Genomic DNA, 26,963 nt, shown 5'->3' on the forward strand with positions numbered 1-26,963 from the left:
TGAAGTGCTAGAGGTGATGAGATACACCAGAGAATCCCAGTGGGAAGGAACATGCCGAGTGGGACTTCGCTCGATCTCCGACGAGGTCTCCATTGAGGAACCACTGGACTCCACCTCCACTAACTACTTGGCAGCTAAAGCGGAGATGGAGGAGGAAATAAGATCGCCCGCTAATGGCCAGCTGGAGGAGCCATCACCAGCCATTACCGGGATGCTGGGTGACTGTATGCAGCATCAGGCGGAACAACCCCGTTCCCACTTCCTTAAAGTCCAATATGCATATTTGGCTTCGGAGCTGGACTACAGATGGCGCGGGAAAGATACTTACTTTATACTACTAATTTACATAAATAAAACATTCCTTAAACATTTCATTTATATTTATGTTAATTTCTTTGTGCACCAGCAGACTCTTCTTTTTTAATTGCTCCAGTTGATTTGTTTTCCGTTCGTCAAACCAGCTTCTTGACAGTAAGACCATGCTACATGCATTGCGGGTGAACTTTGAAAACTTCGGTCACTCTGCAAAGAATAAGATTTTTCGACTAGTGAAACTCTTAGCCGATCTGAGTACTAGGCTTAAAAGTCAAAAATAAATTGGAGAGCTGTAAGATGAGTACTCGTCGACAACCAACTGAAGAATGTGAACTTGCACTTGGGTATATACTAATTTCGGTTTTTAGGCGTGTATATTTAAAAAAAAGCCATTTGTCCCAGCGTTTTTGCATTTTTTCCAACTTTTTCAACTTTGACGAAGTCTAGCTTGTAAACTAATGAATGGAACTCAATGGTCTGTATTGGAAAGTTAAAGGGCATTATTACCTGTAAAATGAGTCTTTGATGACCGAATTCGGTTAATCAGAACTCGAGTTAGAAAATAAAAAAGTGCGAAAAACTTTTTTTCACTTTGAAAACAAGTGGTACCATACAAGAAATGTTAAGTGCCCTTTTCTTAATCAGGGAGATGTACCTTACCGGAAAACCAAGTTCGCCTTCGTGGCGTATTTCGTCGATTTTTTTTGTAAACAGAATAGAAGAATATATAATACAAATTGAACTGTACACCTAAAAAACATGACTACTTCAGTTCTTCGTTTAAATTGATCAAATTAACTGGTTCAACTTCTAGTTCACAAAATTCAACAAAAAGCAAGAAAGAACGCTATAGTCAAGTACCTCGACTATCAGATACCCGTTACTCAGCTAAAAGGCCCAATGGGACATGGAGATATGCAAGCAGCAAAGTGAGATTGAAATGCGCCACCTACCGGCGGTAGACAGATTTATGCGTTTTGTTCGTTAGAGTGGGCGTGGCAAATTTTTTTTTGGATCAATCGATAGGTATTGACGAGACCAATACATTTCATTGTATTGCGCCACAGGCTTGGGCGGCTTGTGGGCGTTAGAGCGGGCGTGGCATATTCGCGTAACAAACTTGCGCTGTGTACAAGGCTAGGAAATGTAAATCTGAGATCCCAATGCTCTACCTTTGATAGTTTCCGAGATCATATTTACGATTTTTTGAAGTTTGTGGGCGTTAGAGTGGGCGTGGCACTCTGCTGAAACAAACTTGCGCTGCGCAGGAATCTCAGGAATCTGCATGCCTAGTCCCAGAATTGTAGCTTTTATAGTTTCCGAGATCTCAGCGTTCATACGGACAGACGAACATGGATAGATCGACTCGGCTAGTGATCCTGATCAAGAATATATATACTTTATGGGCTCGGAAACGCTTCCTTCTGCATGTTACATACTTTCCGACGAATATAGTATACCCTTTTACTCTACGAGTAACGGGTATAATTATCTCACAAAGAAATTACGCGAGTTCTTAAAAAAGTTAACGATAAGAAAAATCGAATACAATTATTTGGAATTTTTATACGTAACGTCACGTATGAGATTTGGCGAGTTCGTCACCTTACCCTACTCGTCACCTTGTTCTACACTCTCCTACCTATTTATGAATGTATAATAAAGCTGTATATATGTATAATTTGTATTTGATTTATCCCATATTTTGAAAGTGTTTTCGTATTTATAGGGTCTTAAACAAGAAAAAATGTGTCATTTATTTTAAAAATATTTTTTTTTTAATTAAAGTTCTTAGGGCTTTTAGCCTTAAATTGTAGATATACTTCCTTGACTTTAGGGTTAATTTTATATTAAGTGTAGGAGCCACAGTTTTGGGTGGTTTGTCGAGTGAATACATTTAAGATAGTGAATTTATTTTTAAGAATTTAAAACCATTTTTCATCACAATAATTGATTTTTTTACTATTGTACGCTGAAGTTGCGATCGTCACTTTGTTTTTAACCTCGTAAAGAGGTGATTTTGAATGATTTGTCAAAAAAGTTCCAAATTAAAAAAAAAAAATTTTTTATTTCCCGCCAAACTAGCGGGTTTTCCAAAAGTGATAAATGTGGAGCTCAGGAATTAAAATTTTTTTTACATAATAGAGTTGCATAGTTTCTTGCGCATTCAAACAAGTTGGAGTTTTGTCGCTTAAGAACTTCCAATCGGTAATTTATATTGCAAAAAGTGTTATGTATTTAAAGTTGAGGAATCTCAAGGGTTAATTTAGTTGAGATTTAAAAATTAAACGCTATAACTTTAAATCGCTTGTACTTAGCCAATTTAAGGTGCGTGACTAGAATATTGAGTTACCCTTTCCGCGCCAAGTAGCACGTATCTGCAGCATTAGTTTTTTAGAATCTACACTCAAAATAAAATTAACCAAAAAAAGTCAAGGAAATCGCCCTATTTTTGTCTTCAAGACAAGCTCGCAAGAAATTGAAAGGTAAGGATTTTCTAAAAATATTGTCGAAAAATTTTGAAATCCAGGGCTAAAAGCCATACTAATTATAAAGCACTTTCTAAAGTATACGAAAATATTTCTTACATATAGGAAAATATTCATAAAATACAGGAAAACGATTCTTAAATATACAAAAATATTTCTTAAATATGCAAAAAAAATTCTAAATAATATGGCTATTCTTCCTAGATTTTAGAAATAGTTTTCTCGAAATAAATAATTTTCTTTCTAAATTTGATGGCATTTATTTTCCAAAATCTAGGGCAGCAATCCCTTTAATATAGGCAGTATACTTAACTTCAAGTTCCCCGAAGATCCTCTTTTTCCTCTCTTGCTAGGGATGAGAACAGAGTGAATGACATCAAAGAGTAGGTCGTCCTTGGTATCTGTGAACAAAACATAATTTTGTGAAAATAAAAAACACGAATATATACGATTTTTTTGAAATGTCAAGCTTAATTTTGCTTCTGTATATTTTCTATGCTTCGAAAGTTTAAAAATGTATTGTCTAATTTTGTAAATAGTATTTCTTAATAATATCTGCTTATAACATTTGAAACACCTGTATTAAATTACTCAATACTTTGATAACACTGTGTTAGTTTATAACTCGATTAAAATTTATTATTTTGAGTATGTGGGAGTAGAAGAAAAAGAGATACACTTTTAAAATGTTTTGACTGCATATCAAAACAAGAATCCGTTCGCTCATAGAATAGATTTAAAGTTGGTTTAAAATCAGATTGAATTGGTAATTCGAATCGAAAACAAGGAAGAACGCTATAGTCGAGTACCTCGACTATCAGATACCCGTTACTCAGCTAATGGGACCAAAGGGAAATGGAGATAAGCAAGCAGCAAAGCGAGATTAAAATGCGCCACCTAACGGCGGTAGACAGATTTAAGCGATATGGGCGTTAGAGTGGGCGTGGCCAATTTTTGGGATCAATCGATAGGTATTAACGAGACCAATACATTTCAGTTAAAATTTTGTATCTAGCATGAAAATTGTGAGCGGAGAACAATACATTTCAGTTAAAATTTTAATTCTAGGATCAAAACTGTAGGAGCCACAGTTTTGGGCGGTTTGTGGGCGTTAGAGTGGGCGTGGCACTCTTCTGAAACAAACTTGCGCTGCGCAGGAATCTCAGGAATCTGCATTCCTCATCCCAGTATTGTAGCTTGTATAGTTTCCGTGATCTCAGCGTTCATACGGGCAGACAGACATGGCTAGATCGACTCGGCTAGTGATCCTGATCAAGAATATATATACTTTATGTGGTTGGAAACGCTTCCTTCTGCCTGTTACATACTTTCCGACGAGTCTAGTATACCCTTTTACTCTACGAGTAACGGGTATAACAATTTTAAGGTATCCATCGAGGTAAATAAGTAAACTGTTTATTTAGTAACACAGTGTAATTAACAACAAGAGACTGAATTATGAAAATTTGGTGTAAAACACTGAATTTCCATACGATTTTAAGGTTTAAAGACTACTTTAAATTTAACATGCGGACTAGAAAACGACACTAAATATATTTTCTCGTAAAGTAAAAGTTTGCTTAGTCTTGTAAAGTTTTTTGTTTTCTTACCTTCGCTTTGATTAGAGAATGTTTTCATTAAATTTATACTCTGACAAAAATAAAAAAAGACCGTTTTAAATTTTTCAATAATTGTGCTAAGTGTAGCAGTCGTCGACCGGAAACTTTGACGCCACTCAAATGTAAGAGCCCACTTTTCATCAACTTCGTTTCGTGGTTCTATATTGAACACCCTCGTACAGATCAGTTGGATTCGGGCAACTATTTTTCACGTTGGAAGTGCCGCTGAATTGAACAGCACACTGCTTTTTTGCCTTGGCTTTTAAATTATAGATTTTACTGTATCAAATACCTCCTGGTTGCTTGCCAACAATTTTTATGAAATATGTTTTCTATAAAAATATTTAAAATTAATATTGGTGTTACATAAATAAATGTAATATAAATGTTAAAGTTCTACTGAACTTGATTTGAAAAAATTTAGTTTCAACTGCTCAATACCTACATGCATAGACAATCTGCAGAAGATAGATCGGCGCCAGAAATCTTAACGGTAGTCGCACAATGTTGCATTCCACTTGACTTTAAACAGCTGTACTCAGACTTTTTAACGTACACTTTTTCGTAGTGTTAAGTTTAAAATTAAAAATAAGATACAACCCCCTGTTAAATATTTCTGGAAAGAAAACGTCATTAAAGACAATTTCGTTAAAAAAAGAATGAATAAAATTAATGCATAAATGACCGAACAATTAATGTTCATAGTTTGATTTTGCAATTGTTTGGAGGTGTACGCAGATATTTGCGAGTAAGTGTACATATTTACTCACTCGGCGTTTCCAATTTTGCAGCTCGGAAAAGAACTTCCGCTTGCCCTACTAATTCCTTCGGAATTTCCATCCTAAATTGCTCCCTGCTTAACGATCTTAAGCTTTCTTCTCCAAAATTCAAATAAAGCATGCGTTCATAATTAATACTAAGTTTGTATTTTTAGTTAAATTAAACTACTTACCCGAGAAGCTAACGCTTCTCAGTTTAGACTTTGGAGTTAAGTATCCATAAGATCTGTATTGGGTGATTTCACTTGTAATCGGTAACACTTTTAAGAACTGCGAAATGAAAAAGAACATGCGGTTTAAGTCTTAGAGATGGACCAAAGCTACGTTCGCGACCATACTTGTTATCGTAAGTTATTGATAGCACTATCGATATTTTTTCTTCCTCACGTTTGGCTTTCCTCAGATATCGCCAGCGATTAATAACAATGAAATAAATGCAATAATAAGCACAGCATAAACAAATACACTGTAGTGCCATTCATCAGAAATCATTAAACATTATACATATATTCCTAGACTTAATTTAAATATTGTGGAATTGGGCAAAGACCGTGAGTGTTATCGATAAGTTGCCGCTCACCTCTCCCACCCCTATAAACTTAATTTCGTAAACAAAAAAATTCTGAAACTAACAGGAGTATTCACTTGGCCATTTCTAGGTTTATTACCTTATATGCATGTGTACATATGTATAAACAGTCGCAAGTAACAGAATACAAGTTCCAATAAAATTGTGGTGATGCTCACGCAACATATAATGTTAATATTAAGAATTAACATGTGTTCCCATTATTTAGAAAGTATTTCTATTTTTTAGAAAACGTTTATATTTTCTAGAAATAATTTCTATTTTTGATTGAAATTTGACTATTTTTTTTGGGTAAGAATCATTTTAGGGCTTGGGTATAATTTTAGGCTATTCATTTTTATAAAAGGAACTGCAAAACAATTTTATTTTTGTGACAGACTTTCTATTTTTTATAAAATAATTTCTTTATTTAAATCCATTTTTTCTTATTTTTAGGGTGATTTTAGTTCATGGTAACCATTCAAACCTACTTTTAAGAACAGCTTTCATTATTTAAGAAAAACTATTTTGATTTAAAAAAATGTCCCTAGCTTTAGAAATAACTTTCTTGTATTTAGAGAAAAGAATTTTTAATGGCGATTTTCTAAAATGTAGGGTAAAATTTATTTTGACTGTATAAGCCTTAAAGATCTGTGTCATTCCTTGGACTTTCCGCCAAACTATCGGATTTTTCAAAAGTCGTAAAAAAAGATTTATATCTCGAGCTTCTTAGTACACCAATTAAGTTTCCTTATTTTTCCGATCGTTCATATGGCTAATAAATAACATGACTGTTCGATCAGGCTCGTTTTCCTTCCTTCACTGCATTGCAAACTTTTGACTGATATCGTAATATCCTCGGCCAGGGTATACATATAAATAGGTTCTGTTTAGAAGGCTGTCAAGCGGGCGACCAGTGATTATTTGTTCCGTTCAGTTCTGGCCTTCTCTAGGCATGTGTGCGTGTATGTAACTCATTCATAAAGTACACAAGACTCGGGAAGGAGAGGGACCCGCCAGAATCACGTAGCAGACGTTGACGGCCCAAAGCAGAAGCACGTGCCACTTTTCCCGCCCATCGCAGCGAGCAGAAACAGCAGCATTTCCACGCTAAATTTCCCAAACAAAACCAGGAAAATTTCCCACTGTTTAGCACAAGAGAGCGGTTCGCGAATGGAGCGCCGAAGAGAGCAAATTGAGCTGATGCCGACTACGAAGTCGCTGCTGCTGTTTTCCACTTGCTTTTCTGACTCAATGGACCAGTTCGGAAAATTCACACAATCAGTTTGTTTTGAAATTTTGCCGCGATGCGTTCGTTCCAAAGCGCTCTCCTCAACTAAAAGTACTCGAGCAGAATAAATAGTTTAATTAATTAAATGTGAAATAACAAAACTTTAAGTGTCACCGAAAAAAAAGAAATACAGAAATCAATCGTAAAATATAGCATACAATATAAGTAAAATACCCGAATGTACAAGTACTTAAGAATTACATTTGGCGTTGAAGAACGATTGCAACATGCGGGCTTAGGTTGAAGTTATTATTGCAAAAGCAGTAAAGTTATATATGCAGTTCTAGCTTATTAAAAGTTAAAAATGTGGAGTAATGAGTAAAACCACTGAGTGTGTTAATGAAAATCATGAAAAAATAGTACGTGTTAATAATGAAAAACTAATATTGTTGTGCACCACATGGATTTAGAAACTCACAAAAATCTGTAGATCTAGAACAAGTAAGTAAGACGGATGAATGTCTGTTACAAATGATTATTATTAGTATAAATGCTTTATTCATAGTACTATGGCCATAGAATTTAATTTTTTTAAGGTAAATGTATTGGTCAGTTTATTCAATGAAGACAACAATGCGTAAGTTAAGTGCAAGGAAAACAGAACTCATAACAAAGAAAATGTAATTTTTAAAAATGTTTAAAAGCGATTTATGTATTGTGCGTGGTGTAAGGCTGAGTAAATTAGGTCCACCGAAAGAAAGGGGAAAAGGAAACCGTAGCAAAGCGTACAAGCATACTTCGGGTTAAGCATAAAAGTAAAAAAAACATAGCACTGATTCCTGCTTTCAGGGACCCAACCCCACCTCGCACATGATTACTCACATGTCAGCAGAAAAAGAAGATTTATTACCAAGAAACCTAAAACCAAATGTTGGCCGTTTCTCTTTATTTTGGTTACCTTTTGTTTTTACCTTTCAACTACCTTTTTCATTTGACCCATTCTGAGGTCTTGGGTCTCCTGTCGGGAAATTAAACTATTAAGCTTTTTGCCACTGCTGCTTCTGATGTGCGTAAAGTTTTAATGAGACATAAAGGACGCGCTGCAAATATGCCGGCCTCAGGCCAGATCCTGCTATCAGACCAGCTGTCATTAAGATGGAGCGAAAGTCATCTTCCGTGCGGTTCGCAGATAAATTCACAAGATAGGTGGACCGGCCGTAAAAGTTTAGTGGACCGAACAAACGTAAACTGCCGCTGATTACCTGGAGGTAATTTGGTTCTTTGTCGCTCTTCTGCCACCATGGTGTATAAGCCGCATTCGAGGGCCTGTCAGCAACAGGCACAGAGGTTATGATGCCTCTGGCTCAACTGTAAGCCATTAACTTTGCTGTGGAAAGTGTGCAGGGATTCAGAGGGGATGGCATAAAAATCAAGACCTTTGCCAAGGCCTAGACTAACCGCAAATCAAAATGCGCTGTTACCTATTAAATATGAGTAATTTAATTTCGTAATAAAATTGGAATGCATTTTTACGTTTCGTCCCTTTAATCTGTCCCATAAAAATACTTTCCTGCTCTTCTTTTGTTTAATAAAGCTTGTGGTTTTAATTCAGTCGATGTTATGTACAACCATTGAGTTTATTTTCGTACCATGTTTCTCTAAAGATCTATTTTATTCAAAAACAGCAGGCAATGTAAAAAAGCATTTAATATTGATGAGAAATCCGGATCTCTCATATGGCAATTGATCAGCGCCCTTACTAGATACATACGTAAAAAGACTCAATCAACACAGTCTTTATTTTGTTCGGACACCAAATAGCTTAAATATTTTGACCACTCCATCATTGTCTTCATGCTTTATTTAGTATTAGCATATATCTTTCCCGGGGCTGATACCGATTTCTATTTTTTTGCTCATGTAGATTTATAGATTTTCTGCAAACACTTTAAATTCAATCAGCTTTCCATTTGTCTTATAAACTAACTAAATCTTACTTTCGGACTGTAAAAAATGAATACATTATAATCTCATACAAGTACACAATTTCTTGCTAAGATATCACCTGCCTTGGAGATTTAAGCTTTTTCGACTCTTTAAAGCATTGGATGGCGTATACCAGCCGATGGTCTGCAATCACACCATCCTCAATAGTTTATTCCCTTGAAAATTTGTTTAATGTTAAAAATGTGTGCTTGGTCCGCCATTCGAAATACCTAAAACAAGAAGATTTTTGGCGCTGGTAATTAATCGTTTTGCCCGTTGACTTTGAGCAATTGATGAAACATTCCTATGCCAAATTGGCATTCGGAAAATCTCTCCTTCCTTTCTGCCAAATCATTTAATTGGCTGCTGTGTAAATTGCTCACGAGCAATCGAGTATCAACAATCAATAAATATTATTCAGTTAGTGCGACCTCTCAGCCATTTCGCATGATTTGTCATTTCCCAGCACCCATACATTCAGCATCCTCGTTGAGCTCATTTTGCATATATTTAAATTCATTTCCCATTACAATTTACTGTGCTTCCGCTTGACCATCACAAATTTATTTCATTTTATTTATCTTTTAACCCGTATAAATTTGTTGTTGGATCTGTGCAAATATGCAAAATGATTGACAGCACAATTAAGATGCCGCAAACGAGTGTTAGTTGAGGTGAGGAGGGGCTAATGACAGGGGCACGTGCCAGAAGCTGCAACCTTATATGGTTGCCACAGTTACAATTTCGTTCTTATTCAGCAGAAAAACAATGAACTTCGCAGAACACGTGGTGCAGTGGGCAAAGGTGGTAAAAATATTTTACAACTTGCTTACATTTTAACCCAGTCAGCTAGTCAAGTCGATCGAGCTTCGAACTTCCATCTGCCAAGTAGAATATTCGAGGTACAGGGACTTAAAGTTCGAGGAAACACATTTTTTTCCTGTTCATTATTTTAAGTTTATTCTTTAAAAAGCATGGAGGGGAAAGGGGCAGATATAGTTAACGGTCAAGAATAGCTTTTGACCCTAGCGACTAAACGGCTAACTTAAACACATTAAAACTCTAAAAGACGACACTAAAAATTTAAGATTTGAACGCCATTAATAGAAGAATTAGGAATTATTTGGACATTGGTCGCTCATTTTTTTCTGAAGCGAAATCTTGTGTTAAACGAGTAATCGTTTTTCATTTTTTTAAATTCTCTACTTTTTGTGATATTTTAAAACACTCAAAACACTCCTTGTGGGGCATGGATAATTGAAGGTAATATTTGATGTATATTTGTTTAACTATATATAGTTTTCATGGTGCTAGTGATGCTGCCAGTCGAGATTGCACTTCTCAACGAGAACTCAATGACCCAATTTGTATTAATATATTAAAAGTTGACGCCGCTTTGCAGATCCGAATATATGACAAAGAGTGTCCTAATTAACAACTTAGTCGACATCGGAGGTATCCTATATGAGAAATTTTATGACGTATGTTAAATATGAAATCAAAACATCGTGTAAAAATAAATGCAACAAGTAAAATTTGGCATGAATTTAAAAAAAATCTAAGCCTTCTTTGTTTGTGTCTCAAGCTTAGATCTTAGTGACCCACTTTACGAGCACTACGAGATAATCCAAATCGTTACATTCGTTTTTTTTGACCAAAATGATAAACAGTTCGACTAAACAAATCGACACTCAGCATGTTGAATACTTGTACAGCCAAAATGATTTAATCTGACAGCTGGCCGAATAAAAAAGGTTAGGAAATTAAGTTTTTTGTTGGTCGAATGCATTTGAGTCGCATTAATTACAAAAAGATAGAACGAACGGTTTAGGGAAGAAACCAAAGGTAAGGCTTCGCATTTGAGGTCAAATATTTCAAATTATCTGTCACTCCATAAAGGAGCAATAGATATAAACTGAAAAGTCGAAGCAAGCTCTCAGAAAATATTAAAAAATGGGTGCCAGCAACAGCAAGCCGCAGACTGTGCAGATGGCAAATCCTATGCCCTTTGAGATTACTCGGGATGTGGTGCATAGGATCGATCAGGCCACCGCCAAATCCACTAAACAGGGGACTACCATCAGCGAAAAATGCAGTCAAAGGCCCACAGTAGGAGCGCGTTCCGATTCTCCCACTACCATGGAACACAAGCCGAATGAAGTGCAGGACATGACTCCTGTAAAAGTAGCCAAGTCCTGGAAAAGGCGCTCCCTTGAGGTTGAGGAAACTGAGTTTGGAAAGTCCTTGCAGCGAGTTCAGGACCTCTTTGGGAAGCCCGTAAAATGGGCCAAGGACTGTGAAGGCGAGATCGGAAAGTTCGAGAAGGAACTGATACACTGCTATCAACGGTATCCCGACGAACCTCTGCAGTGCTCAAATTTGGCCAGACAGTATCATCGCTTCGTGTTTTCCAGGCAGACCGATGAAATTTCCAAACAGAGGAGTCCCACTGGCTCCGCTGGTCCCAAGTCACCGTCGACTATGTAATGGTCGTCATTCTGAACGGAATGCCCGCCTATCATTTTTCAGCCAGAAAAACCAAAAACAATAGTTTTGGCAAACCCCTATTAAAGTATACTTTACGGCAGCGAGGGGTAATCTTAGCTTAGCTTTTGCGTATCAGCTGCATTGTTCAGTGCCGCCAACTGGGTTCAAATTTCCATGACGTTCCAAGAAAGAAAGCTTGAGAGTCTGGAAATTTTCGGTATATAAACGCCCACGCGGATGCAATCAGTCTCTTTCACAACCCGCAAAAGTATTCTTCTCCGACCGTCGTCTAATTGATCTTAAAAAAAAAAAAACGCTACCAGGTTAAGTCGACGCGCCATTGATAAAGTATAGCACGCCAATTAAATTGCACAAAACCCAAACCATGATCGCTTTTGCATAAGTGAAAGAGAATTTCCTATCGGATGTGGCAGATTGCAGTCCGTTCGGGAATGGCATAATCTCATGTGCCCCAAACACGTGCTGGGTAGTGGAAACATTTCCGGAAGATCTCTTCCGCTGCTGCTTTATTTTCACTTCCTGGAAAAACCTCTTAGATCATAGGTATGGGCCACCTTTTTGGTATATTCGTATTCTAAACTAAATCAGCTTTCTTGGCAGTTCGAGGGCTGCCCGGGCTCAAGCTCCAATACGCCAGCGGCTTGCTAACACTAAAAGGCTAAAGCCAACCATCTCATGAGCCAGTATTAGTCGTCTGGCGTAGGGATTTTACGGGTCTGGGAGGTCTTATCCGTCCCCACCAAATACCGGCAGTCAAGGCAGTCCCATCTATTAACGCCCCGGAGGAATACCGTAGCAGATTCGAAGCAGAACAGCGAGTCGATTGACTACCCCCCTAGGAACCGCGACTGACCCCTGAAGAACAGAGACTCTTCTAACTCTACGTAGCATTCTAACAAAGAAAAATATTTTAAGAGTAGTGGTTGCGGAAATTAATAATTTGTGGAACCCGACCATCGCTGAACCAAAATCATCGTTTGCCCATATAATCTTTATTAGTGTAGATGCCAAAATAGAATTCACAGCTAACAACAACACCGTCTCATCACTATCACGCTGGAAGGCCTTTCAACGCTGGAAGTTTAACCATGTGAGTCATAGTTATGCGCCCTTGCACACCTATTTTGTGATCTATTTGTAAGTCGATCCAATCTCTCGTGTGTTTTCCCACACGTGGTGTAAGCTCCGATCGGGAGCTTTATTAGTTTTCTGTTTTGCGTATATATACCGAGAGCTTGGTGACCGCTTACAAGCTTATAAAGATTATTACCTAAAAAGTATTCTACCCTAAAGAAAGAAACAAACCCAAATGTATCATTAATCTCGTGCGAATTAAAAAACGAGATTCGCTCGATTCCACAATATTAATAACTCCGAACCCCCCAAGAAAAATAATGACCCAAAACCGAATCGTAATGCTGTTTAGCCACCATATCACTCAAATCTTCGAACCTTGGTTTGTAAGCGCTTAATAATGCAGTTATAGGAATAAATACTTAGTTGTAAGTCCCAAGAATGTTGCCGATATCCAATTCCATACATTTAATCCGGCGAACAAATACTTTGTACATACGTAAGAAATCTTGTTAAATTTTCTGGTGTCGGTAGACACTAATGAATCAGATTCAACTAACGATAATGAAATACTACCTATCGGAAAGAAAGAAAATGTTAAATCAACAAACGCCCCTTTGCAAATAAATATGTATAATACCTTGAAGAAAATCATGAACGGCTAAAGGTGTGTTGTTTCCTGAATTGACATGGCAACTTAAATTATGAATCGGAAGTATCTCTTGGGTATCTTCGTCAAATAGCCGAAAAGGTTATGGTTGGGTGGGTAGAGAAAGCAAGTGTCGAATATCAGCTAAGACCTTGTGAAACGTTAGCCTGTCAGTAGTATATTTAAATTTGGCTCTCTCTTTTTTTTTTCTTTTCTTCGTTTCTTTTCAATGTTAAGTCTATAAAGTGGTTTCTGTAGGAATCCTAAAAATTAAAGTATGTATGGACAGTTAGAGACGGCACACAGACCCACCCCATCGCCGAAAGAGCTAAGGCACTAGAGGATTCCACCCGTCGTTCTCATAACTGGGTAGAAGGAAGAGATCGCTAATCACAACGTATCTTGTGTATCGCGTACTGGCAATACTTTTATTTGTCGCGAAATAGCAGCTCCTCATCCTGAGGCAACCTTTACATAACTTTTGGCGCCCAACGTGGGGCCACTTTAAGAATAAAAACTTTTAGTGGTACGAACATAGATTTTTTCCATTCAGTAGTGTTTAGATCATCCCAATGCTAGTATTAGTTGTGCTGAAGTAGTTGGACTTGATTGGTCTACCTATCGCATTATAAGGTACGGGAAGAGGTCGACCCTCTACAAGGCCTACGACGCTGTTATTTAGATATGGATAACAGACCGAGAAACCTACGAGGATTGACATACACCAATGGGAAAATATAGCGAAAACATCAGCTATAGAAAATCTTGTGTTACTCACAATAATTGCTCACATTTTTCTGATTTAGGAGTTTGCTGTAGAATACCTTAATGAGAGCATAAAATCAAGCTTGCATATTTATAGAATATTGAGAAGGGGCCTAAGATCACATCCCAATACTTAATTATCGCGAAGCTGGTGTATTTTTCTGTCAAGGTACTACTGCGGCAAACACAAATTTGTCTTATTGTCAGTAAATCGACGATGTATCTTTCCTGGAACTTGTCCGAATGCGATACAATGCGTTTACTTGCCGGATAAAGATCCGTAGATAGTTAAAATCTGACAGTTCGAGACCATCATAGTTAGTTTCAATAAGCGACATTTTTCATAAATTTACACTGCAGGCTAAGTCAGTATACCCGATTTTTTTTAGTTGCCAGTATATGTCAAATTCAGGAACAGTCAAAACATAGATCAAGAAAAAAAAAACAAAACAAAATGCCAGTTACAAATTCGCCTCCAAGCGCCTCTTCTGGTAATATGGAGAATAAATGCGCACTATGTGCAACTGTCATGGATAATACCAATCCTTGTTATTATCTAGCGTGCAAGCATGTCTTTCACAAAAATTGTGTAGAAGCATGGTTAACAGAGAATTCTTGTTGTTATACCTGTAGGGACCCGATAACCAGAAAAGAAATTAAAGTAGTTGTAGGAAATTGCTCGCCCTTTCGTTCGCAACAAGTGCCTCCACCGCCCGACCCAGTGTCGCGGGGAGTAACCACCAGAAATTTAGCTAGAACTTTAGCCCAGTTAGGAGAAGCTAATACGGCCACCATACCCGACCCAGTCCCGTTAAACGCCAGTGGTGGTCAATCTTCGGCTTTGGATGGTAGCCAGAGTACAATCCAGGTGGAAGGTATTGCTAGTAGACCAATTCGCGGTAGGCCCCGCGCCGGTAGACCAGCTCGCACCACAAATACCCGTCGAAATCAGACGGTGGACTATAATACTATCCAAGAAATGATAGAACAAACGGTTTATACCGTTATATCATCTTTATCTATACATACATAACCGTCCTCAGTCTAATAATAGGCAGGTATCAGATATGAACCGGGAATCATCATCTCTCAGTTTAGCATCCATACATTCTAGGCAGACAGTCGACATCATGCAAAAGTGGGGTGTACATTTTGATGGGTCTACTGAAGGGTTAGGAGTGGACGAGTTTATTTATAGAATAAAAGTCCTAACCGAGGAAACATTAGGTAGTGACTTTACAATCATGTGTAAGAACATGCATGTCTTGTTCACTGGAAAAGCTAGATCTTGGTTTTGGAGATATGATAAGCAGGTGGATAGAATTGTTTGGTCAAACATTTGCGCCTCACTCCGTCAACAATATAAGGACTACCGATCGGACTTTATGAGCATGGAATTGATTAGAGCGCGCAAGCAAAAGCACGGAGAACCGTTTTCCTCTTTCTATGAGGCCGTGGCCTCATTAATTGACAAAGCCTCTATTAAAATTGAAGAAGAAGAGCTTTGTGAAATACTAAAGAACAACTTGCTACCCGATACGAGAGAAAAGTTGCTATACCAGCCAGTGCATTCTGTAGGACATTTACGTCGTTTAGTTCACATGAGCGAAAATTTGTTGCAGGAGATAAGTTGTCGCCCAGATCAGGGTAAGTCCAAACTAGGACCGAATCGCCGGCAAGTATATGCGCTAGAAGATGATGGTGCCGAAACCGAAGAAACTTCACAAGCAGAGGCGGAACTTGCGGTCTTACAAAGCTTTCATGACAAGCTAAAGTGTTGGAACTGCGAAGAAGTAGGACATATCTAGCGGAACTGTTTAGCGGAGCGTCGTATCTTTTGTTATACCTGTGGAAAGCTAAACGTCTACACGCCACAATGTCCAAATTGCCTCCAAAAGCAGTCGGAAAACCGACGAGTGGGTGCATTCGCCAAAAACCGAATGCCCCCGCAAATGTAAGTCAAAATACAGTAATAGATAAGCAAGCGAAAGGAAATCGAATTTCAATGCGATTCCGCCCATATGAAGAGAGAATGCAAAACTATTTAGAAGTAAGAAGCCGTATATTTCAGGATAAATATCCACAAATAAATAGGCGCACTAATAGATTAAAGTCATATTATGCTGAGATTAAGAGAAATAAAAAAATACAGATTTCGACTATTTTTAACAACTCCACTGACTTGCGAAGTTATGCCGAAGTGTCGTTCCTACAGTATAAAGAACTTGGTCTGTTGGACACGGGGGCAAACATTAGTTGCATTGGAGCAGAGCTGGCACTGCAAGATTTTTCAAATTTGTCGGAGTACAAGCCCTTAAAGTCGCGAGCGAAAACAGCAGGCGGGGACAATCAAACTATAAAAGGTTTCCTGGATACCGAAATTAGCTACAACAATATTAAAAAGCCTATGAGATTATATATTATTCCCAGCATTAAACAAAAACTAATTCTAGGCCATGACTTCTGGAGAATCTTCCAAATCGCTCCAAATATTATATCGTCGTTACAGGCGTCTAAGGAAATCAGTGAGCTTTCAGGTGAAAACCTATATCCGTTAACTGCCACGCAAAGTCAACAGCTAGCAGTAGTTAAGCAATTATTTCCAAAAGCATCAGATGGATTAGGTCGTACGTCCCTAATAGAACATACAATCGAGGTGGGAAATGCATTACCAGTAAAGCAACGTTTCTACCCTGTAAGTCCTGCAGTAGAAAAACTGCTGTATGCGGAAATTGACCGTATGCTACAGTTGGATGTTATTGAGCCTTCCGTGAGCCCGTGGAGCTCCCCGATGCGTTTGGTAGTCAAGCCTAACAAAATTCGACTTTGTCTTGACGCGCGCAGACTTAATGAGGCTACCAAAAAGGATGCTTATCCTTTGCCTAGCATTGACGGGATTTTTTCGAGGTTACCCAAAGCTAATATCATTTCCAAGCTAGACTTAAAAGATGCCTACTGGCAGATCCAGCTCAGCTCAGAATCAAAGCCTTTAACGGCATTCACGGTGCCTGGTCGACCGTTATACCAGTTCAAAGTTATGCCTTTCGGCCTATGTAACGCGCCGTCCACAATGTGTCGTTTAATGGATCAGATTATACCCCCAGATCTTCGCCATTGTGTCTTTGGTTACCTAGACGACCTTTGCGTTGTTACGGAAGATTTTGCATCCCATTTGTCAGTATTGGTTCGGCTTGCAGAGGAATTCCGCAAGGCCAATCTTACTCTTAATATAGACAAGAGTGAATTTGGGGTAACAAGCATCAACTATTTAGGATATGTCATTGGTAGTGGAGGTATCTGCACCGACCCGTCCAAAATTTCGTGTATTATAAATTGGCCATCGCCAAAAAACCTTAAACAAGTTCGCGGATTTCTCGGAGTTTGTGGGTGGTATCGACGATTCATACGTAATTTTGCTGACCTCACCTGCCCAATCACAGATGTGCTTTCTAAAAAGGTAAAGTTTTGCTGGCCTGCAGAAGCCCAAGTAGCAATGGATAAGTTAAAATCCATTTTGACCTCGGCTCCCGTGTTAACAAATCCGAACTTTGATAAAAAATGTTATCTTCACTGTGATGCTAGCGACTTTGGCATTGGTGCCGTGCTGGTTCAACTGTCAGAAGAGGATGCTGAAAAGCCCATCGCATTCATGTCGAAAAAACTGAGTCGTTCGCAACGCAACTATAGTGTAACCGAGCGCGAGTGTTTGGCTGTAGTATTAGCTATTGAAAAGTTTCGTTGCTATCTAGAATTACAAGAATTTGAAGTAGTTACTGACCATTCAAGCTTACTTTGGCTTATGAGGCAGCAAAACGTGTCTGGCAGACTTGCTCGGTGGATTTTTCGCTTGCAACAATTTAAATTCACTTTTTCACATCGCAAAGGAAAAGACCATGTTGTTCCTGACGCGTTATCTAGGCTATGTGAAAACGAAATCTCGGCAATAGATATGGCCCCCATAATAGACCTAAGCTCCGAGGCTTTTCAGGAAGACACATACACGGCGTTAAAAACCAAGTTTACGAACAATTTAGATAAATTCCCAGACGTTAAAATAGTAGATCAATTTCTGTATATTCGTACCGAACATGCAGATGGAAACGAAATGCAAGATAAACAGGCATGGAAACTATGGGTTCCCGAAACCTTAAGAGAAGAGGTTCTCCGACAAGCCCACGATAGCGTTACTTCCTCTCATGCGGGAATGCAAAAGACCATAGCAAAGATACGTCGAAATTTATTTTGGCCATGCTTATCAAAAGATGTTAGAGACTATATTCGATCTTGTGACGCCTGTAAGGAGAACAAGGCGCCTAACTATACTTTACGCCCCCCAATGGGTGAGCACTGTCCAACGTACAGACCATTTCAACGTCTGTATATCGATCTGCTAGGCCCTTACCCGCGTAGTAAACAGGGGCATGTTGGTCTATTAATAGTACTGGACCATTTTAGCAAATATCCCTGGCTCCAACCATTGAAAAAATTTACGTCGGCGGCAATAATAGAGTTTCTACTAAAACAGGTGTTTCACAGTGTAGGCGTTCCCGAAACTATAGTAAGCGACAACGGTACACAATTTAAGGCATCGGAATTTAACGCTTTTATTACCGAATTAGGCATAAACCACATATATACCGCGCTTTACTCGCCACAAAGTAATGCGGCCGAGCGGGTAAATCGTTCCCTATTAGCTGCGGTCCGTTCGTACTTAAAAAACGATCAAACCGAGTGGGACATGCACATTACTAGTATAACCTGTTCCTTGAGATCATCTTTGCATCAATCGTTAGGATGTTCCCCATACCGTGCTTTATTCGGACTGGATATGATAACGCACGGCTCCGATTATAAGCTACTCAAAGACTTATCGCTTTTGGAGGAACCTATAGTACCTATATCTCGATCAGATAACCTAGCTCTTTTGCGAAAAGATATTCAAGCCAATATCCGTCGTGCCTATGATCGCAACGTCCGGCAATACAATTTGCGGGCAAAGCCGACATCGTTCCGGGAAGGACAGGAAGTGTATCGTCGAAATTTTGCTCAGAGTAAATTCGTACAGAATTTTAACGCAAAGTTAGGTCCTCAATTTGTGAAATGTAGGATTAGAAAAAAACTTGGAAATTGTTATTACCAACTTGAAAACTTGCAAGGAAAAGAGGTAGGAACTTATCATGCCAAGGACATTCGGAGCTAATTCCCGCTAATATTGCATCTAAATAAGAAATATTATCGGGTGGTGTAATGGTCGTCATTCTGAACGGAATGCCCGCCTATCATTTTTCTGCCAGAAAAACCAAAAACAATAGTTTTCGCAAACCCCTATTAAAGTATACTTTACGGCAGCGAGGGGTAATCTTAGCTTAGCTTTTGCGTATCAGCTGCATTGTTCAGTGCCGCCAACTGGGTTCAAATTTCCATGACGTTCCAAGAAAGAAAGCTTGAGAGTCTGGAAATTTTCGGTATATAAACGCCCACGCGGATGCAATCAGTCTCTTTCACAACCCGCAAAAGTATTCTTCTCCGACCGTCGTCTAATTGATCTTAAAAAAAAAAAAAACGCTACCAGGTTAAGTCGACGCGCCATTGATAAAGTATAGCACGCCAATTAAATTGCACAAAACCCAAACCATGATCGTTTTTGCATAAGTGAAAGAGAATTTCCTATCGGATGTGGCAGATTGCAGTCCGTTCGGGAATGGCATAATCTCATGTGCCCCAAACACGTGCTGGGTAGTGGAAACATTTCCGGAAGATCTCTTCCGCTGCTGCTTTATTTTCACTTCCTGGAAAAACCTCTTAGATCATAGGTATGGGCCACCTTTTTGGTATATTCGTATTCTAAACTAAATCAGCTTTCTTGGCAGTTCGAGGGCTGCCCGGGCTCAAGCTCCAATACGCCAGCGGCTTGCTAACACTAAAAGGCTAAAGCCAACCATCTCATGAGCCAGTATTAGTCGTCTGGCGTAGGGATTTTACGGGTCTGGGAGGTCTTATCCGTCCCCACCAAATACCGGCAGTCAAGGCAGTCCCATCTATTAACGCCCCGGAGGAATACCGTAGCAGATTCGAAGCAGAACAGCGAGTCGATTGACTACCCCCCTAGGAACCGCGACTGACCCCTGAAGAACAGAGACTCTTCTAACTCTACGTAGCATTCTAACAAAGAAAAATATTTTAAGAGTAGTGGTTGCGGAAATTAATAATTTGTGGAACCCGACCATCGCTGAACCAAAATCATCGTTTGCCCATATAATCTTTATTAGTGTAGATGCCAAAATAGAATTCACAGCTAACAACAACACCGTCTCATCACTATCACGCTGGAAGGCCTTTCAACGCTGGAAGTTTAACCATGTGAGTCATAGTTATGCGCCCTTGCACACCTATTTTGTGATCTATTTGTAAGTCGATCCAATCTCTCGTGTGTTTTCCCACACGTGGTGTAAGCTCCGATCGGGAGCTTTATTAGTTTTCTGTTTTGCGTATATATACCGAGAGCTTGGTGACCGCTTACAAGCTTATAAAGATTATTACCTAAAAAGTATTCTACCCTAAAGAAAGAAACAAACCCAAATGTATCATTAATCTCGTGCGAATTAAAAAACGAGATTCGCTCGGTTCCACAATATTAATAACTCCGAACCCCCCCAAGAAAAATAATGACCCAAAACCGAATCGTAATGCTGTTTAGCCACCATATCACTCAAATCTTCGAACCTTGGTTTGTAAGCGCTTAATAATGCAGTTATAGGAATAAATACTTAGTTGTAAGTCCCAAGAATGTTGCCGATATCCAATTCCATACATTTAATCCGGCGAACAAATACTTTGTACATACGTAAGAAATCTTGTTAAATTTTCTGGTGTCGGTAGACACTAATGAATCAGATTCAACTAACGATAATGAAATACTACCTATCGGAAAGAAAGAAAATGTTAAATCAACAAACGCCCCTTTGCAAATAAATATGTATAATACCTTGAAGAAAATCATGAACGGCTAAAGGTGTGTTGTTTCCTGAATTGACATGGCAACTTAAATTATGAATCGGAAGTATCTCTTGGGTATCTTCGTCAAATAGCCGAAAAGGTTATGGTTGGGTGGGTAGAGAAAGCCAGTGTCGAATATCAGCTAAGACCTTGTGAAACGTTAGCCTGTCAGTAGTATATTTAAATTTGGCTCTCTCTTTTTTTTTTCTTTTCTTCGTTTCTTTTCAATGTTAAGTCTATAAAGTGGTTTCTGTAGGAATCCTAAAAATTAAAGTATGTATGGACAGTTAGAGACGGCACACAGACCCACCCCATCGCCGAAAGAGCTAAGGCACTAGAGGATTCCACCCGTCGTTCTCATAACTGGGTAGAAGGAAGAGATCGCTAATCACAACGTATCTTGTGTATCGCGTACTGGCAATACTTTTATTTGTCGCGAAACAGCAGCTCCTCATCCTGAGGCAACCTTTACAACTACTAGGAAAACTGGCAAGAATAGTAACCCTACCTAAAGATACTTTGTTAATTCCCACAAAGAGTCTCTAGTCACACAGTTCAATCAATTTCCATTACTTTCCCTTTCTCAGGAACCACAAGGCTAGAGTTCTCAATTTAATCTAACTGACGGAGCCTTAAATAGAATAAAATGCTATTTAGTCAACACAATTCAACTGAAACTAGTTGTTGAAGCGTTTTATTTGGCTTATTTTGTTCTTTTATTAGCCTTGGCTGATTGCCAGCAAACAAAAGTCGTCAAACAAATGAATGAGACAACATGAAAAGCAGGAAAGCCAGCAAGTGGAATATGCATACGCAAAAAACAAACACGCAATGCTCCTTCCCCCGCCCACCTGCTCATCCTCCAAACCACTATGCACAACGTGGCGTATACGCGATGTGTCGCTCGCAGCTTTTCATACCTTCCCGCCTTCCATTATAAACGCATCGCAGGTGAAAATGCTCTGCTAAGTGAGTGCCCAGAATGAGAATGGAAGCAGGGGGGCTCTGGGCAGGTAGGTCTTCCAAGGTGGAGGAAATCCCAGCACAAGGCTTATAGGCTAAGTATTCGGCTGCCTTGAACTACATTGCGCCACAATGTCTAGCCGAATGTGCAATGGTGTAACTTACACTTGCCAAACAAGCAATTACACGGCTTGGATTTAAGGGACTTACCCTTTCCGTATTCGCAGGTACATTTATGAGTACACAGTTCATGAAATGTTCTAGAAATCCTAATCTAGAAGAAAGGAAAGAAATTGTTAAACTCAGCGTCTTTAATGTATAAGGTACAAGGCTTTATTCAATTTTCGATACCCTATTACAGTTTTTGTAATTTTATATAACAAATAACAATGTAGTATATTTATTTCCAACTTATAGGGTATATGGTAGTGGCATATGCACATGCACGGAGCATATCCAATATGAAAACATCCTACATGCAGTGTAAGGCCTTAAATCAAATTCCATCCTCTGCTCTCTTTAGTTTTTTTGGCTTGGTTTTTTATTTTTAGCTTCGCTCACGTGGTAATGCGGTTCCACATATCCAGCCATAAATCTGCACAACAAATGTTTACAAACTAGACCAGAGGAAGAAAAGTTACAAAGTGCCAGAATTTTTTGGTTCCGAGGGAAATGTATGCAAATTAGCGTTCAGTGAAGGGAAAAAATGGAAACGCTTCATGTATAAATCCATTTGACATCAAAATATGTCTATTCTTCACAAAGATCTGGGTGCAAGATCAAGTGCACAAGTTATGGGCGACCAATGTCCGAATTGTTGGTGATTTCCGGCGATATCTGATTCGCTCTTAAATGAGCCATTCGACAAAATTTTCTTACTGGTTGAAGGCTATCAGAGGCGATAGATTTTATATTTCAGCACCAAAAGGTGTTACCAATATTCGACATCAGAGGACCGTAGCCTCTCATTTAGCGGGCATATGGAAAATGTCAGCTCACTGTAAGAAAATCAGCAAATTTGTTAACAGTAAAAAGTCCGAGCATTAAAACATTAAGTGCCACTGCGTTGCGCCAGAATCTCAAACATCTGCATGCTTAATAGAGCCCTGCATGAATTTCGATCTCAGCTGTGATCTTACTCACAAAACGAAACATACGAGTCACTAATGGCAACTGTATATATGTTTCAAAACATCACTTCGGGAAACAATCCGAGCATGTTACCGAAATTTCTTTTTTGAGCCGGAATCTTAATCCTTTTTATAGTAATCCGATTTCTCTTTAATTGAAATCATAACTCTTAATTATTAAAAATTGCTTCATGCTGAAGTAAAGGAGAATATGATCATAAATAAAAAAGCAATAATTATTTTTCTCTATTTTCCCATTAATCATTTGACCGTTCATATGGCAGCTATATGATATAATCGTAAGATTCTTTCATTATACCCTTGCAGAGGGTATTATGATTTCAGTCAGAAGTTTGCAACGCAGTGAAAAAGACTTTTCCGACCCCATAAAGTATATATATTCTTGATCATCATCACTAGACGAGTCGATTTAGCCATGTCCGTGCAAGGGTATACAAACTTCGGCTTGCCGAAGTTAACTTCCTCGCGCTTGCATCCACCGTCGCCGTAGGGGATTTATAAGGTAGTCATTTAGCTGTGGAGCTGCAGATTAATTATCATTAATCTCAAAGTGTTGGCCGTAGTCGACTTAGTTATTTTCTGATCATTTTCACAGGCATCGGTCCTTAATAAGTAGAAATTGGAAATCGAATTTTATTTTCAATCAAAAAAAATAAAACTCAACGTATAGTTTTATTTTAAATAAAACTCATAGAATAATCATTATTTTAAGATTTTAAATAAAGCACAACAAATAATTTATTTATATTAAACTCAAATAGTATATAATAATAAATTAAAATAATAAAATAATAATAATATTTGAAAAAAAGTCAGAATATTGAATTGATTCATAAGTAATATACTGGTATAGTTGCCTCTTTTTTTAGGATTGTTCTTTAGCCATGTTTTTTTTGCTTGGAAAAAAGTATATTAATATTATTTACACTGTTAGCATCAAAAATTTACTCCGATGGCTGTAAGATAATTTGATTCGCCTTGAATCGCCATTTTAAACTGTGCATACCAAAAAGTTCCCCTGGCCAAGGATTTAGAGAAAATGAATGTCAAAGTTGGAAGAAATCTGTTTTTGCTATATTTCAAACGCAATTACAGTCGAACTAATTCTTGGGTCGATAGTTCGTCAAAGCATTTGAAAAATGCCACTCTTTATCTTTCAAGCCCCCTACTCAAAATAATTGTAGAATTTGTTGAAGGGAGCTATAAACGAAAGAAGACATTTTCATAGACATACAGCTGCGGTCAACATAATAGGAGTGCCATCGCCGTTTATATTTAGAAGTTGGTTTTTTTGTTTAATGTAATTTTATCTTTTTAAATTTTATTGATTATAATAATACTATTCGACGAATTGTATAAGATAAATGACACCAAGACAATTATAAACATAAATGGCGGGGGTACTAATAAAAAAATTATAAAATTATTGTTTGTTTATTTTTTTATTAACAAACCAAGAATCTGCAGCTTATAAAAAAACAAATAACAGCACTTTTCAACTTTGAGGTCCTTTTTCTTAAAATCCTTGTGTAGGGCAATTTTTTGGCAAACACATTTTAAAATGGGCTCTCAAAGCGAATACGATTTTTTACCATCCATTAAGCTAAATATTTAAAGGTCAAATTTTGTAACACAGTGTTGTTTCCGGTCCCTACTTGTTCTGTTTTTTCGGAAAGATTGAGTCAAAAGGTTATCCAACTACACTCGTGCAGAAAAAAATAGGTAGGCAATCCAATCTTGCGTTCTTATTTAGTTAGTTTTTCACATTAAAAGTGACAGGAGTTTGCTACAACCAACTAACGAATATAACTGAATTAACTGCAGTTAGAAAAATCTTTGTTTTTAATGCACTGACGATTCACTAGAAGATATTTTTCCCTAAGGGTCGCCAGATAGTTCAATGCACTTTGCATAATTGACGAATGTTTCATCTTCGACGTGTTCGTCTCGGTTTCACATTCAACTCTTTTAGTGTGCAACGTGCTTAGAATATTTATATCCAAACAAGAGAAAAACCCAATTATTTCGACGCGATGCACTCTTTAGGTTTATTTACTTATTGGGCCAGTCAGAGTAATGGTCAAGCATATATCTCCCACTTTGTATTTATGGTCAGGCAAAAGGTCGTATTCTTTATTGGTCCATATCTAATAGCTGGCATCGCCGTTAAAGCGTGCCAGCTATTAGAAAAATGCGTGAGACGCGTTCTAGTCTCAAAAAATTGCCGAAATGCCGCAAAAGTGTAATAAACGAACTTTTATTTATGCGCACTTCCGCAAACAACCACAAAAAGCCGCACGATAACGCCACAAATAAGGGGATATGTGTTCAACCAAAAGCACCACGTTAAAAATTCATTACTAGTTTTATGACGGCTCTGAAAATACTTATACATTTGAAAACTTAATAACGTCAACATATTTATTTGTTAGATAGTAGTGTAGAATGGAGAGAAATTAGGAAGGAATATAAACTTGAATTGATCCCAATTGTTATAGGTTTAAAAATTCACTTTTATATAAAATTCATGACGATTTTTATTATGTTGATATTTCTTTCTTTCCTTCTTTTTTTTTTTCTTTTTTCACTATTGTATTCGTATTGCCAGTATCGAACCAGTACACGCGTTGCCGAATCGAACTTTGAGTGTTCGCCAGGAAACCATTTTAAATAGCCGCAAAATCCGGAATCGCAATAAATTATATACAAACATTAATACAAATCGCAAAACGAATAACATTTACTAATTAGTCTTGGGTTGTAACAGCTGCTGCTCTTGCTTACTACACCCAAAAGAAACTATTGGTAAAATTGACCAATATAATAGTAAAACGGTCCCCAACCATAAAATTGTCAGTTTTGCCCATTAAACAGTAATTCTCACTTAGTACGCAAGCGTTAGAGTTATTACAAAAATAGTTGTGTAACTATAAAAAGGGTAGAGTAAACGCAACCCATTGATTGTAGTTAAATAACTATTTTTATAATTATCCAATTATAAAATTCAGTTAGTAAATTGTTTTTATGTAAATATAAACATTAGAATTGGCAAAGTTCTTAACTAAATTCACAGATACGTCACGGCAGCATGGTAATTTATATGGAAAATAAATGAAGTAATTATACCCGATACTCGTAGAGTAATAGGGTTAAAGGTAGAAGGAAGCGTTTCCGACCCCATAAAGTATATATATTCTTGATCAGGATCACTAGCCGACTAGTCGTCAACCTAGTCACTATCAAAGAAAGAGGGTTGGTACTTAAGATTTAGGTTCCTTAGCTTCGTACGCAGCGAAAGTTTGTTACGCTGATGTGCCACGCCCACTGTAACGCCCACAAGCCGCGCAAAACTGTGGCGCCCACAGAAAATAAGAAAACAAATTTAACAGAAATGTATTGATCTCGTCTATACCTATCGATTGACCTAAAAAACTTTTCCACGCCCACTCTAACTAACTCACAAAAGCGAAAAAGAAGAAGACGGAAGATCGTTCGCCCAGTGTTGAAAAGCACTTAAAGGCAGTAAAAGGCCCGAAAATTTGTGCGCGTAACACTGTAACCATACTCTCGTATGGTAAGACCCGTGTGCCAAATGCGATTTTTTGCGAATCTTCGATGCGTATTCAAATTTTCAAAGCGGTCATTTAAACATTTTTAATTAACTTTTATCAATTTTCAATTTAAAAGCTGAGTAACAGGTATCTGACACTATCGAGACACTCGACTATACCGCTTTTTCTTGTTGTTAAATTTCACTTTTTAAAGGTGACTTCCAGCTAGTGTGAAAGTATGTTAAAGACTTTAGACAATATATTATGTTTTGGGTAAAGTCTTAACTTTTAAGGCCTTTTTCTTTGGAGTCTAGGTGTA

The 26,963-nt window shown here is 38.0% G+C and overlaps 2 protein-coding genes and 1 long non-coding RNA gene across 4 annotated transcripts in view; 2 read left to right on the top strand and 1 right to left on the bottom strand.

Moving 5' to 3' along the window:
* Nucleotides 1-2,980: 2,980 nt before the first annotated feature.
* Nucleotides 2,981-5,704, bottom strand: LOC118877995 (uncharacterized). The gene is made up of 4 exons (XR_011603948.1): nucleotides 5,376-5,704; nucleotides 4,869-5,039; nucleotides 4,415-4,755; nucleotides 2,981-3,205 (listed from the first exon to the last, which is right to left on the bottom strand). It is a non-coding gene; the product is annotated as an uncharacterized lncRNA (long non-coding RNA).
* A 1,000-nt stretch (nucleotides 5,705-6,704) lies between these two features.
* The window catches only part of LOC118878561 (uncharacterized), a 109,095-nt gene continuing 88,836 nt past the window's right edge, over nucleotides 6,705-26,963 (top strand). Inside the window, exon 1 of one of the 2 annotated variants that reach the window (XM_070995597.1) lies at nucleotides 6,705-7,502. The gene's annotated coding sequence lies outside the window, so the exon portion shown is untranslated. The remainder of the gene's footprint in view (nucleotides 7,503-26,963) is intronic. The other variant, XM_070995598.1, reaches the window with a different exon arrangement.
* LOC139352185 (uncharacterized) lies at nucleotides 10,833-11,770 on the top strand. The gene has a single exon (XM_070996617.1). The coding sequence runs from the start codon at nucleotides 10,941-10,943 to the stop codon at nucleotides 11,472-11,474; it is 534 nt and encodes a 177-aa protein (XP_070852718.1). The 5' UTR covers nucleotides 10,833-10,940; the 3' UTR covers nucleotides 11,475-11,770.

This window comes from Drosophila suzukii, chromosome 3 (genome assembly GCF_043229965.1).
Source record: "Drosophila suzukii chromosome 3, CBGP_Dsuzu_IsoJpt1.0, whole genome shotgun sequence".
Classification (NCBI taxonomy): Eukaryota; Metazoa; Arthropoda; class Insecta; order Diptera; family Drosophilidae; genus Drosophila; species Drosophila suzukii.